This window comes from Macaca fascicularis, chromosome 10, assembly GCF_037993035.2.
Source record: "Macaca fascicularis isolate 582-1 chromosome 10, T2T-MFA8v1.1".
Lineage (NCBI taxonomy): Eukaryota > Metazoa > Chordata > Mammalia > Primates > Cercopithecidae > Macaca > Macaca fascicularis.
In genome coordinates this window covers 724,001-737,543 of record NC_088384.1, presented here as the reverse complement: position 1 = coordinate 737,543, position 13,543 = coordinate 724,001, and the positions used below count along the sequence as shown (strand labels likewise).

The 13,543-nt window shown below is 43.2% G+C and overlaps 1 protein-coding gene across 2 annotated transcripts; it reads left to right on the top strand.

Annotated features, from left to right (window-relative positions):
* The first annotated feature begins 415 nt into the window (after positions 1 to 415).
* Positions 416 to 7,091, top strand: LOC135965387 (uncharacterized). Of its 2 annotated transcripts, XM_065521869.2 has the most exons (3): positions 416 to 612; positions 4,748 to 4,874; positions 5,557 to 7,091. In XM_065521869.2, exons 2-3 carry the CDS (start codon positions 4,795 to 4,797, stop codon positions 6,422 to 6,424), a joined length of 948 nt encoding a protein of 315 aa, XP_065377941.1. In that variant the 5' UTR covers positions 416 to 612; positions 4,748 to 4,794; the 3' UTR covers positions 6,425 to 7,091. The 2 variants fall into 2 exon arrangements, with proteins under 2 accessions (XP_065377941.1, XP_073859394.1); XM_074003293.1 differs by lacking the exon at positions 4,748 to 4,874 and having other exon boundaries at positions 5,557 to 6,537.
* The last annotated feature ends 6,452 nt before the right edge of the window (positions 7,092 to 13,543 follow it).

Here is a 13,543-nt window from a genome sequence, read left to right as displayed (position 1 = left end):
AAAAATCAAATCTCCGGTCTCCCGCACAGCCGACTCTGCGTGAATTACTCCTTCTCTATTGCTATTCCCCCCGTCTTGAGAAACCAGCTCCGTCGAGGTAGCGGGCAAGGTGAACCCACTGAGCAGTTACAGAATTGCCATTATATTGCTTGCAATTTTATATCTTATTATGCAAAATAGCTATAATCTTGTATACAAGGTTAAATGCGAATGTCCTCCTTGCGTGGTCAGATCCCAGCGCAGGAAGGACGCACCCCCTATAAACCGCTAGGCCAAACCGGTCATTCTGGCCTCATCCAGCCTCACGTGAGATCGCAATCTCCTGTCACTCTGGGCCTGAGGGGGCGGGGCCTGAAGCCCCAGACAATCAGGGAGCTGGGGTGGGGACCCGTCAATCAGGCGCACCGCCGGAAAGGAGAGGGCGGCTTCCGGGATCCGGCTGGCGGGCGCTTTGTCTCGCCTTCGCCACCGTAGACTCTTCCTGTGAGTCTCCGCTGCTACTTCCTGGTTCTGGGAGGCCCGGTGGCTCTGCAGCAGCCTCGGCCACCCTGTGACCTGCGGGTGTTGGGACATCCTTAGCTGACGCCGGGACACCCGGGAAGCCGAGGAACGGTGAGTGGACTGCGCCTGGCTTCCGGAAGTGGGGAAGAGGGCTGGGTGAAACCTGCTGGAACCAGCCATGGGCTGCGGAACCTGCGGACCGAGTCGCGGCGGCGCAGCCGGGCCTCAGTCCCCTTCTGTGCAGGGCCGGGCCGGGCCGGGCGGGCAGCGGGACCCCTGCGTCCTGTCTGTACCTGTGGGCGCCACTTCTGCTGGCCGGAGCCCTCTCCGGAACCCCGCGCCCCCCCACCCAGGTAGTGCGGTGACCACGGGAGGGTGATCCGGGAGAGCCCGACCCGGTGTGCGGGGTTCCAGCGTGGGAGGAGCTGTGGTTCATGGAGCTTCCGGTCCCACCTTTCTCCCCCTAAAATTAACCTGAGGCTTTGTTAAAACGTTAAACAGCGTGTTTGAGCAAACGCGATTCATAAACCGAGTACCGCAGTCATGGTTTGTGGTTTGGGGTCCACGGGAGGGGCGTAAATGAGAGGCTTTGATAAGGTGAATGAGGAAGCAAACCATACATATATATACACACACATATATATACATATATATACACATATATACACACACATATATATATATATATTTTTTTCTTTTTTTTTGAGACAGAGTCTCACCCTGTCGCCAGGCTGGAGTGCAATGGTGCAGTCTCAGCTCACTGCAACCTCTGACTCCTGGGTTCAAGCGATTCTCCTGCCTCAGCCTCCCAAGTAGCTGGGCTTATAGGCGCCACCACCACATCCAGCTAATTTTTGTATGTTTAGTAGAGACAGGGTTTCGCCATGTTGGCTAGGTTGGTTTTGAACTCCTGACCTTAATTGATCACCCTCCTCGGCCTCCTAAAGCGCCGGGATTACAGGTGTGAGGCACCTTGGCCAAAATATTTTTCTGTTTCCAAACATTTTACATGAGAGGAAAGCGGAGAATAAATCATCTGACACTCTACTGTAAAAAAAATCTTTGTGCCTCTCTTCTTTTCATCTTTCCTAAGTGTACATATTACCAAAATGTCTTTAGGTTGAGGTCCCCCCGTGAAAACCTGACAGGGTGTTGTGTCCTCAGCCACTCTCCTGTCTTTTCCTAGTCCTGGCATTTTAGAACTGTCTGGGGATGACCCAGGATACCCACAGTGGCCATGTCTATTGGAGGGTCTAGTGAGTATCAGCCCCGGGGTCATCTCATCCCCAAGGACAGCCTGAGGTAGGGGGTAGAGTCTCTCAGGGGAGCAGCTGGATGCTCTTGGCCTTAGAGGAATCTCCTGGTATAGTTTCATCTAAAATGGTGACCCCTTAGGGTCATTAAAATTTTAGGACATTAAAATTAATGGACAATACAATGTAATGTCATGACCTACAATGTTAGGTCATTAAAATTATTCCTCCAGCCTGAGTTTTTATTCCTCGAAGACACATTGATGGTTTGCCAATTGGATGCTGATATTGAGAGGAAAAGGCAGAAATGATTTCTGCTCTCTAGCTTGTCTCAGACTTGTGAAGAGAGAAAAACCGTCCCAAAGGACAAGGAAAACCCACCCCAGAGAGGATGCGCAAGAACCTGAATATTAAAATGCACTTAAGGCACACAGGAGTACAAAGAGCAGTGCCAGTGCCTCCTAGGTGGTCATTGAGTACTTTACTGAACAAGATGGGTGTCCTAAGGGATAGAATGGCCTGCCCTGACACTTAGAAAGGTCTGCGTTGGAGTCAGCACTGCCTCTCCCTGAGTTTGTTACCTTGAAAAGGCTTGTCCTCTTATTTGAGTTTCAGGTTTTCACGGACTGTAAGATACATTTTGTCAGTACAGCTTGAAAGATAAAAATACTATTTCCAAAGAGGCTAGGTAAAATGATGTATTTCATTTGCTAAAAATTCGTATTTATTTCTTCCCCAGAGTGAGTGTAGTAAGTTTTAAAGTTCTGTTCTTTTTAAGGGTAATTTCAAATGGAATTGTAGGACTTAGCTTTGTAAATGCTACTGGTGAAATAAAAGTGTGATAGATAAATTGATGATTTATAAAGATTCACCAAAATGTCAGTTCCCCTCTTGTAGCTTGGTGAAGAATTTATGACAGTGGCCACATGTGTATCCTCTTATCTGGGTGTCTGAGTGTTGTTTTTTGTTTTTTGGAGATGCTGTCTTGCTCTGTAGCCTGGCTGGAGTGCAGTGGCGCCATCTCTGCTTACTGCAACCTCCGCCTCCCGAGTTCAAGTGATTCTCCTGTGTCAGCCTCTTGAGTAACTGGGATTATAGGCACCCACCACCACACCTAGCTAATTTTCATATTTTTAGTAAACACAGGGTTTTAGGCCTGGCACAGTGGCTTATGCCTGTAATCCCAGCCCTTTGGGAGGCCAAGGTGGTAGGATCATGAGGTCAGGAGTTCCAGAGCAGCCTGGCCAACATGGTGAAACCCTGTCTCTACTAAAAATACGAAAAAATTAGCTGAGCATGGTGGCAGGCACCTGTAATCCCAGCTACTCGGGAGGCTGAGGCAAGAGAATTGCTTGAACCCGGGAGGTGGAGGTTGCAGTGAGCCAAGATCTTGCCACTGCACCCCAGCCCAAGGGACAATGCGAGACTCCATCTCAAAAACAAATAAACAAACAAACAAACAACAAAAAGACGGGATTTTTGCCATGTTGGCCAGGCTAGTCTCAACCTCCTGACCTCAGGTGATCCCCTGCCTCAGCCTCCCAAGGTGCTGGGATTACAGGCGTAAGCCACGACGCCTGGCCCACTCTATTTTCTTTTTATTCCCTAAATTTTAATATGTTTGAGTTTGTCTGTTCCTTTATCACTTTTTTCTTACATAAAAAAAATTCTGCCTAATCCTTCGTTAAAAAAAAAAATCTTTCTGTGACTTCTGAAAGTATTCTGGTTTTATCTTTTGTATTTGAATATATAATAAGATGATTATTGTTCATGGAATAGAGAAGAATGCAATGCATTTTCCCAAGTAGATGCCAGCCTGGTTTGCCTCATATTTTAAAGTGCATGTAATTTATTTTTCTATTCTATAGTGCCTACTCTATCATTCCTCAACTTTCCATATAGATGCTGGGTCATTAAGACTTTTTTTTCCTTTGGTCTGCTTGCTCATCTCTCTGCTAACACTGTGCTGTCCTGAATATTTTTGTTTGAAAATCTTAGAAGTATGTTAGACAAGCCATCACTCTTTTTTTAGATGACTAAAAATGATTAGACATTGGTCATTTTTACTACATATGAAAGAGTAGTTTTTCTTGCCTAAAACCACCTGATTTGGGAATTTATGTGGTTTCATAGGAATAGCATCTGGAAGTGGTGACATTAATGTCATTTTAAAAAGCATGTGTCCTATTTACTCTTATTCCTTTCTGCCTTGATATTGTGCAATAGAAATTTGAAAAATTGTTGTATTAGTATTGTTAAATATCAATTATTGGTTTTATTTACTACTCAATTAAATTTAATAAGCCTATTCTCTCTTGGCGTATACACGTGGAATGGGTTCACTTTCACAGTTAACAAGTGACAGCACATGTAAAATATTGTCTATCAGGGAAATTCATTGAACACTTAGTGTTCAGACTGTGTTTTTGTGTCTGGTTCCCTAAGCACCACTGCAGTGACACAAAATAATAGGCTTTCAGCAGAAGAAGTTTTGGAAAATATACTGCATAAGCCATTTAGATGCAGTGAGTCATTCTTATTACTTGGGTTAGTGGAATCCCTTTCAAAATGTAAGTTCCTAATACAAACAAAGATTGAAATTTGCGAGCAGGCATTTTTAAGAATAAGTAGTCTCAGGACTGATAATATTAACTCACTTATGCATATCAGGTAGGACTTTAGTATGACAGATACTAGAAATGTACAAAGTGAAGTTAAAAGGTAACTCCTAGCAGCATATCGTAATCTTATTCCCTGGATTCTCTAATGAGATGGGTGTTTCTACTTTGCTGTTGCCTTTTTGAATAGTTCAATTCTAGCGTTAGTACTGCTGTGTGGGAGGGAGTATGTGTGAACAGAGTAAGAGTTGTGACAAGTCATAGAATAAATGCTTGGAAATTTTAGAATCATGTAAACAGCTTATGAATTGAGTATACATTCCCAGTGCTCTCAGTCTCACTCATCCTTCTATCCACATGTGTGGAATGTTCTAGGACTCTGTGGCTTTTGAGGATGTGGCTGTGAACTTTACCCAGCAGGAATGGGCTTTGCTAGATTCTTCTCAGAAGAATCTCTACAGAGAAGTGATGCAGGAAACCTACAGGAACCTGGCTTCTGTGGGTAAGAATGACAACACATTTCACTTAATTACAGAAGTATTTCCCTATCATCAGTGCTATTTGTGATTTGGAATGGGGCAAGGGAATGATTTGGTGAATAAATCAGGCATGGGCACTGTGTACAATGAACATGAAATCTAGTAATGTTTCTATAGTTTGAAATAATTCATGATAATTTTGGGCATCTGCATTTTAGGAAAAAATGGAAAGACCAGAATATTGAAGATCACTTCAAAAAACTTGGGAAAGATACAAGATAATTTGCACCGAGGAGAGGAAATAAAGTCCTCTAATGGAATCTTAGCATGTAATGAATTTAAAAACAAGCAATCAAAGCAAATAAGAGTCACTAGAAATTCATTTCCTTTTAGAAAAATTTCACCCAAAATGTAACGTGCATCAGTGTTGCAGTCAGTGTTTGGAAAACAGTTTACTTGAAAATAGTATTACAAAATTGTGTATATGAATGTTACTATTTTGGTCATAGCCATGCAGGTGGTAGCTGTGTTTTCAGTAGTAGCCCATTTACTTTCAAATAATTCAGTCATGGCACAAAAACAAAAACAAAACAAAACAAAAATGCATTTTCCCTAGTATTGGTAGCAGTGTAAGTCGAAGACCTATGAATGAGTAGAAAGTTATTACACCAACCAATAATAATGTGCTTGTCATTTTTTTTACAGAAATCATATGGCACAGAGACTGCGTGAAAGCAAAGAGGGTAGTCAGTATGGACAAGCTGTCAGCCACATTCCAAATCTTGATCTGAATGAGAACATTTCTACTGGATTAAAACAATGTGAATGCAGTATTTGTGGAAAAGTCTTTGTACATCATTCCCTCCTTAATAGGCACATCCTAGCTCACTCAGGATACAAACCATATGGAGAGAAGCAATATAAATGTGACCAGTGTGGGAAACTCTTCGTTTCTGTTCCAGGTGTTAGAAGACACAGGATAATGCACAGTGGAAATCCAGCTTATAAATGTACGATATGTGGGAAAGCTTTTCATTTTCTCAATTCAGTTGAAAGACATCAGAGAACTCACACAGGAGAAAAACCCTATAAATGTAAACAATGTGGTAAAGCGTTCACTGTTTCCGGTTCTTGTCTAATACATGGACGAACTCACACTGGAGAGAAACCCTGCGAATGTAAGGAATGTGGGAAAACACACAGATTTTCTTGTTTTAAGATGCATGAAAGGACTCACACTGGAGAGAGATGTACCAAATGTGATAAAGCCTTCAGCTGTTCCACTTCCCTTCATGACCATGGAAGCATTCATACTGGAGAGAGACCCTATGAATGTAAACAATGTGGCAAAGCCTTTAGTCATTTGAGTTCCCTTTGTAACCATAGAAGTACTCATACTGGAGAGAAACCCTATGAATGTAAACAATGTGACCAAGCCTTCAGTCGCCTCAGTTCCCTTCACCTCCACGAAAGAATTCATACTGGAGAAAAACCTTATGAATGTAAGAGATGCGGTAAAGCCTACACACTCGTTCCAGTTACCTTATGCGCCACTAAAGAAGTCATGATATAGAGGTTGGGTGCAGTGACTCAGCCTATAATCCCAGCACTTTGGGAGGCCAAGGTGTGTGTATTGCTTGAGCCCAGGAGTTCATAACCAGCCTGGATTAAAATAATGTGAAACAACCTGGGCATCGTGGTGAAACCGTCTCTACAAAAAATAAAATAATGCCGGGCTCGGTGGCTTACGCCAGCTACTTGGGAGGCTGAGGCAGGAGAATGGCGTGAACCCAGGAGGCGGAGCTTGCAGTGAGCCGAGATCGCACCACTGCACTCCAGCCTGGGCGACAGAGCGAGACTCCGTCTCAAAACAAAAACAGAAAATAATTAGCTGGGCATGGTGGCACATTTCAGTTGTCTTAGTTCTTTTTCAAGGACATAAAAGGCCAGGGGGGGTTGGGGGGAAGCCCTGTGCATGCGGATCACGAGGTCAGGAGATCGAGACCATCCTGGCCAACATGGTAAAACCTCGTCTCTACTAAAAATACAAAAATAGCTGGGTGTGGTAGCATATGCTTGTAATCCCAGCTACTCAGGAGGCTGAGGCAGGAGAATCACTTGAACCCAGGAGGCGGAGGTTGCAGGGAGCCGAGATTGTGCCACTGCACTCCAGCCTGGCGACAGAGTGAGACTCCATCTCAAAAATAAATAAATAAATAAAGCCCCTTGAATGTAAGAAATGTGGTAAAACATTTACTCTTTCCCATTCCCTCATAAACATGAAAGAGCTCACACTGCAGAGAAACCTTAAGAATGTAGGAAATGTGGTCAAGCCTTCAGATTTTCCTGAAGATTTGGGAGGGCTCAGAGTGGAGAAAAGGCTTTTGAATTTAAATTTATGGTAAGGCCTTCGGTTGTATTAGTTCCATTTGAAGACATCAGCTCAATCCTGAGAAAAACCCTATGAATGTCCAAAATGTTTGAGTGTTTCATTTCTCTCATACCCACTCCAGGACATATGAAAATGCACGCTGTAGCTGGCTGGACCTTGTAAATACAAGAACGTACACAGGATTAAAACTAACAGTTTAGAAACTGCAAGAATAGTTTCAGTTTTAACATTTACTTGAAAAGCCGTGTAAAAACTCCCACTGGAAAGAAGTTCTATAAGTGAAGCTTTTCTAATTTGGAAAGCCTGATGCAAATTAATTATCGTGCAGTGCTTGAAAAAAATCTATGAAATGTTACACAAGTTACAAGTATGTTGTTTTTATCAGTGGCCCATTCTTAAAGAGTCTTGAGTATGCATTTCACCTTGTTTTGCAGGGAAACCTTGAGGTGAGAGTTCTGTAAATGTTCTTTAAGCAGTAGTACTTGAATTTCATAGATAATGATATTTTCTTAAGTCTGTTGGTAGAATTTTTGTCTATTCATTTGATAATGTGCTGGATTCATGGTTGAATTTGGACGTTTTTCTAATATGTAGGTAAGTTTAATTTTTTTATTTCATTATTATTTCTTTTTGAGATGGAGTCTCACGCTGTTGCCCAGGCTGGAGTGCAGTGGTGCGATCTCGGCTCACTGCAACCTCTGCCCCCTGGGTTTAAGCGATTCTCCTGCCTCGGCCTTCCAAGTAGCTGGGACTACAGGTAAACGCCACTACATCCAGCTAATTCTTTGTATTTTTAGTAGAGACAGGGTTTCACCATGTTGGCTAGGCTGGTCTTGAACTCCTGACCTCATGATTTGCCTGCCTCAGCCTCTCAAAGTGCTGGGATTACAGGCATGAGCCACTGCACCCGGTCAGGTAAGTTTCATTTGTATGTGTTGTCCTGTGATTAATGGACCAGTGAATAATGATTGTGAATTCTTGGGATTGTCTTACTAGCCTCATATGGCAAATTTTGATTATCCCTTGTCCATTATACACATCCCACCTATTTTTATTAAATGAAAAACTACTCTTGATGTAAAGATATTTATTTTTTGCTAATAATGAGTTGGTATTAATTCCTAAGTACATACATTTTACCCGGGAGACGGAGCTTGCAGTGCGCCGAGATCACACCACTGCACTTCAGCAAGGGTGAGAGAGCGAGATTCTGTGTCAAAAAAAAAAAAAAAAAAAGGAATATCCTCACTTTTTTAATGTTATACCACTCTCTGCGCTCAAGTTAATCCCTGTTTGGGCCTGTGGGAGCTTACACCATCCTCCTGTATGTAATTAATAACTGATGTCTGGCTTATCTGTTTAGTAATAGATGTTATGTGTTTAACGGTGCCAGTAAACATAGGGTGCTAATTCCTTCCTCACCAGTGGGGTGCATGAGACGCTATTGAAACAATTGGCAACACGAATGGAATGGATCAGCCCTCATGCAGGACACCAGCTCAACTTGACCTACCTGCTGTGGGCTGACTGTTCCGTAACACATCAGCAGTCACCTGGGTCAGAACCGTGAGCTGACCATGGGCGTTCCCTTTGGTCTGCACAGTGTTTTGTGGTCTTCAGGTGTTGTCATCTTCTTCCACACTAAAATGCTCTCATCTCCTAGACATCAATGTTTAACTGCACCCCAGCATGACCTTTGGCCTGTGCTTAGCAGGCAGTTTTGAGGCCCTGGCTTATGAATGCACAAAAGCACAGCACATAAGCCAACACTTAAGTCCTAATTAGCAAGAATCAGGCTGTATCTCTGTAGTCCCTGCATCTGCTCTGGTCACCATCTCTGTGTGCTTAGGGCAGCCATGTGAACATTATTAATTATTTTACACTCCAAGACAATAGTTATTATGTAAGCAGAAGTAGTGGCCTTGTTTGCTTCTTGTGCTGCTGTTCCCCTTGCTGCTGTACCATACACCCTCCTGATGAGGTGTACATCTATGATGTCTCATGGTTCAGGCACTACTGAGCAAAGAAAATGGGAAGAAATAGTTTGATATTAGCCCCTACCGAAGCATATGAAGAAGTGTCTCAGCTGTTTTCATTGAAAAATTCCTGACCAGTGTGTGGGCTTTTCTTATCACTGCTGCTTATCAGCATGTCAAAAGTCTCATCTTCGGACTGCAAGTCCTGACGGCCTTAGTTATAGTGGCCTTATTGCATGTGGAGCTAACCCCAGGAAGATGGAGTGACACTCTCTGGAGGATTAGGTGGTCTCCTCCAATGTGGGTTGATGGGCTTCTGAACTCTTTCCTTTAACCATGCAGAGAGTCTACACTGCCAGTGATCATGTGCCACAACTCTATAGATGTAGAAATTCAAAATATTCTGAAATAGTTTCCATTGAAAGGAAATAGAAAAGCGGTCTGGTCCCACGCTCCAGTTAAGAGAACTAGTAGATGGCTCACAAGAACACTCTGTCGCTACTGTCTGTGCCTCTGTCACAGCAAATATCCTGATCCTTCAGTTTTAAGGGTGCAGGGCCATTTTCCTCTCTTTCTTACTGGTAGTTCTCAAGATTACTGTATGATATGCTGGGAAGGCAATATCCTGATAATCAAGTGACATTGGTCAGAACAGCCCAGGCTCTGTTATAGTCCCTGCTCGAAACAGAATGGCCTTTAATGCTTGTGTCCAGCAAACCACATCCTGGGAGAAAACCCAATGTGGGCTGCTTTCTGGGGTCCCTCAGTTGTAGTGCGAGTGAAGCATTTATAGTCAAAACTCCATCCATCTGCTCTGGGTAGCCTTCCTGATCTTGTGGTAGTGGTTCATATTGAATCCTAGACTTCTGTTGTCTTTTGTTTGCTATTTGTAAGTAATAAATTCACTTCATGGAATTTATCTATGAATGTATTTGGCCTCATTGTACTCAGAAAAGTTGGTAGCCATTGCACAGTGAACCCGCTTCATAATTGGTGAAAACACCTATGGCCCCCTTGTGCCACAGCAAGGAGGTTCATTCAGCCAAACATAAACTTCACGTTTATAAAACCCTATAGCACAATTATTACCATGTGGGAGGCCTTTAACAATGGTGATGCTGATTTGAAAAACTCTGAAGGAAGAAATTTACCCAAATGGGTTGGGTACATGGGAGTTCCTCCTAATTCCAAGAAACCCTTACTCCTCTCCACCTAAAAAGAGTGGAGAGGCCGGGTGCGGTGGCTCAGGCCTGTAATCCGAGCACTTTGGGAGGCCGAGGTGGGCAGATCACAAGGTCAGGGGTTCAAGACCAGCCTGACTAACATGGGGAAGCCCCATCTCTACTAAAAATACAAAAATTAGCTGGGCGTGGTGGCAGACACCTGTAATCCCAGCTACTCGGGAGGCTGAGGCAGGAGAATCGCTTGAACCTGGGAGGCAGAGGTTACAGTGAGTCGAGACAATGCCACTGCACTCCAGCCTAGGTGACAGGGCAAGACTCCGTCTCGGGGGGGAAAAAAAAAGTGGATAAGAACTGAAACAGGTTTAAAATTTCAACTAATTGGAAATGCAAGTTTACAAAAATAATATTTAAAATAAAAGGTTAAATGAGTGCTCATTGAATTTTATGCCTCCACAAAATAGGTTGTGAGTTAACTTCCACATTTATTGAAAGCCACCAAAGTTGGGAAGCCTCCGTGTCTGAAATTCACAGGTGGCTCAAATAAGAATTATACCTGGGGATACCCCAAAGTTTAAATATGGTATCCCCTATGATATTATTAGGAATTACTGTACATAAATCAGGTTGTCTTCCTTTAACTCTGAAAATCATATTATCTTGCCTAAATTCTCCATAACGCATCGCTCTGCAGTATCCTATAGTGGACATGGCTTTTCTGACCAATGAGCACTAAAATTAAGCATGTGAGACTCACCTATGTTCTTATCAAAATGGAAATCCCTGAATCCCACCAGTTAGAATAACATGACAGAATGTCAGATTTGTGGAATATATAAGTTTTCTGTAAGGTTATTAGGTATTGATTCCATTTTATTAATAGATATCAACATATATAGATTACCTATTTCTCCTGTGTTTTAGTATTAATAGATTGTGTCTTTTAATTCATCCAGTTGTCTAAGTTACCAAGTTTGTGGGTTATGGAGATTGTAATATTCTTTATGATTTTATCATCCATGGGCTCTCTAACATAAAGGCTTCTTTTAATTCTTAAAGTATTAGGTTGCTGCAAAAGTAATTGTGGTTTTGGACCATGAATTTTAAATTTGTATAACGAGGCTGCAACACATCTTTATTAATCAAAATAGAACCCATTACAATGGGCTGGGCACAGTGGCTCACGCCTGTAATCCCAGCACTTTGGGAGGCTGAGGCAGGCGGATCAGGAGGTCAGGAGTTTGAGACTAGCCTGACCAACATGGTGAAATCCCGTCTCTACTAAAAAGACAAAAAGTAGCCGGGAGTGGTGGCATGTGTCTGTAATCCCAGCTGCTCAAGAGGCTGAGGCAGGAGAATCTCTTGGACCCAGGAGGCAGAGGTTGCGGTGAGCCGAGATTGCACCTTTGCACTTTGGCCTGGATGACAGAGTGAGACTCTGTCAAAAAAAAAAAAAAAAGGAAAAAGAAAAGAAACCATTACAATGAATACATTTTTGCCAATGAGAAATAAACTTGTTTATTCTGTGCTTTCAGGGTTGGATGAACTCTTGAAAAGCATTTTCTGCATCCTGCTGGTTGTGTACTTGTTTTCCCTGCAAAAAGTTGTCAAGATGCTTAAAGAAGTGGTAGTTGGTTGGCGGTAGTGGGAGTAGTATCATCATCTCTTCCTTTAGATGACAGGAACAATATCACAGGGTGGGTGTACACCCTGTGTGTTTTTGGAAGCAATGTCATTCTCTCTTCTTTTAGGTTTTAGGATTCATATCACAGGCGGGGTGTACACCCCTTGTTATATTGGATGGAATCTCATTTTCTTTCAACCTGTATCTTTAGAACAATATCCCATGGCAGCTGTCCATCCCTTCAATATTGGTACTAACACCATCTTCTCCTTTCCTGGATATAAGAAACAGTATCACAGGAGGGGTGTACACCCCTTGCAATACTGGTAGTAATATCACCTCTCCCCTGTGGTTATTAAGGACAAAATCCCAAGGTGGCTGTATGGTTCCTACTTTATTGGGAGTAGTATCATCCACTCACCCTCTGAATAAGAGGAACCATATCACTGAAGAAGTGTCCACCCACTTCGATATTGTCAGCCATGTCATCTTCTTCCTGCCTGGATATTAGGAACGATATCCTAGGGTTGGGGGCTGTGTACACCCACTGCGATATCGAAAGTAAAATCAGCCTCTTTCCCGCTGGATATTAGGAACTCTATCACAGGTGTGTGTGCACCTTCTCGTATATTGGGAGTACTATGAGCCTCCACCCCTCTGCATATTAGGAACAATATACAGGGGGCAGGGTGGTTACAGCCCCTGTGATATTGAGAGCAATAGTCTTCTCTTTCCCCTGTACATTAGGGTCTACATCACAGGGGTCTGTACACCTCCTGTGATATTAGGATTAATGTTGTCCTCTCCCCTACTGAATGTCAAAAACAGTATCACAGAAGGGTGTACACCCCCTGCGATATGGCCAGTAATATCATCGTCTCTACCTTTGGGTACTAGGAACAATATCACAGAGGGTGTGTACACTCCCCTGTGATATAGGGCATAATGTTATCCTCTCTTCCCCTGGATATTAGGACCGATATCCCTGGTGGTGGGAGGTGGAGTACATTAAGAACAATATCACTGGGTGGGTGTACACCCCCTGCGATACTGGGTGTAGTATCATCCTCGCTTCCCTAGGATATTAAGAACAATATCACAGGAGGGGTGTACCACCACAGCCCCTGCGTTATTGGGAGCAATAGCATCTTCTCCCCATCTCAATATAAGGAACAATATCCCAGGGTGGGTGTACATGCCCTGCGATATTGGGCGTAATGTCTTCGTCTTCCAACGTGGATATTGGGTGTAGTGTCACAGGGGGGTGTACGCCTTCTTCGATATTGGGAGCAATATCACCCTCTCCCCTCAGGATTGTAGGCAAAATATCAAAGGAGTTTTACAACACATGCGATATGAGCAGTAATGTCATCCTCTCCCCACCTAGACGTTAGGAACTGTATCACAGGCTACTGTACACTTCTTGCTATATTGGGAGTCATATCATCCTCTCCCATCATGGATATTAAGTACAATATTACAAAGGAGGTGTACACCCCCTGCCATATTGAGAGAAATA

Coding starts and splice junctions, on each gene's coding strand:
- LOC135965387 (XM_065521869.2), top strand. CDS start 4,795: ATGGGCTTTGCTAGATTCTTCTCAGAAGAATCTCTACAGAGAAGTGAT. Junction 4,875..5,556: donor CAGGAACCTGGCTTCTGTGG/GTAAGAATGACA, acceptor TTTTTTTTACAG/AAATCATATGGCACAGAGAC.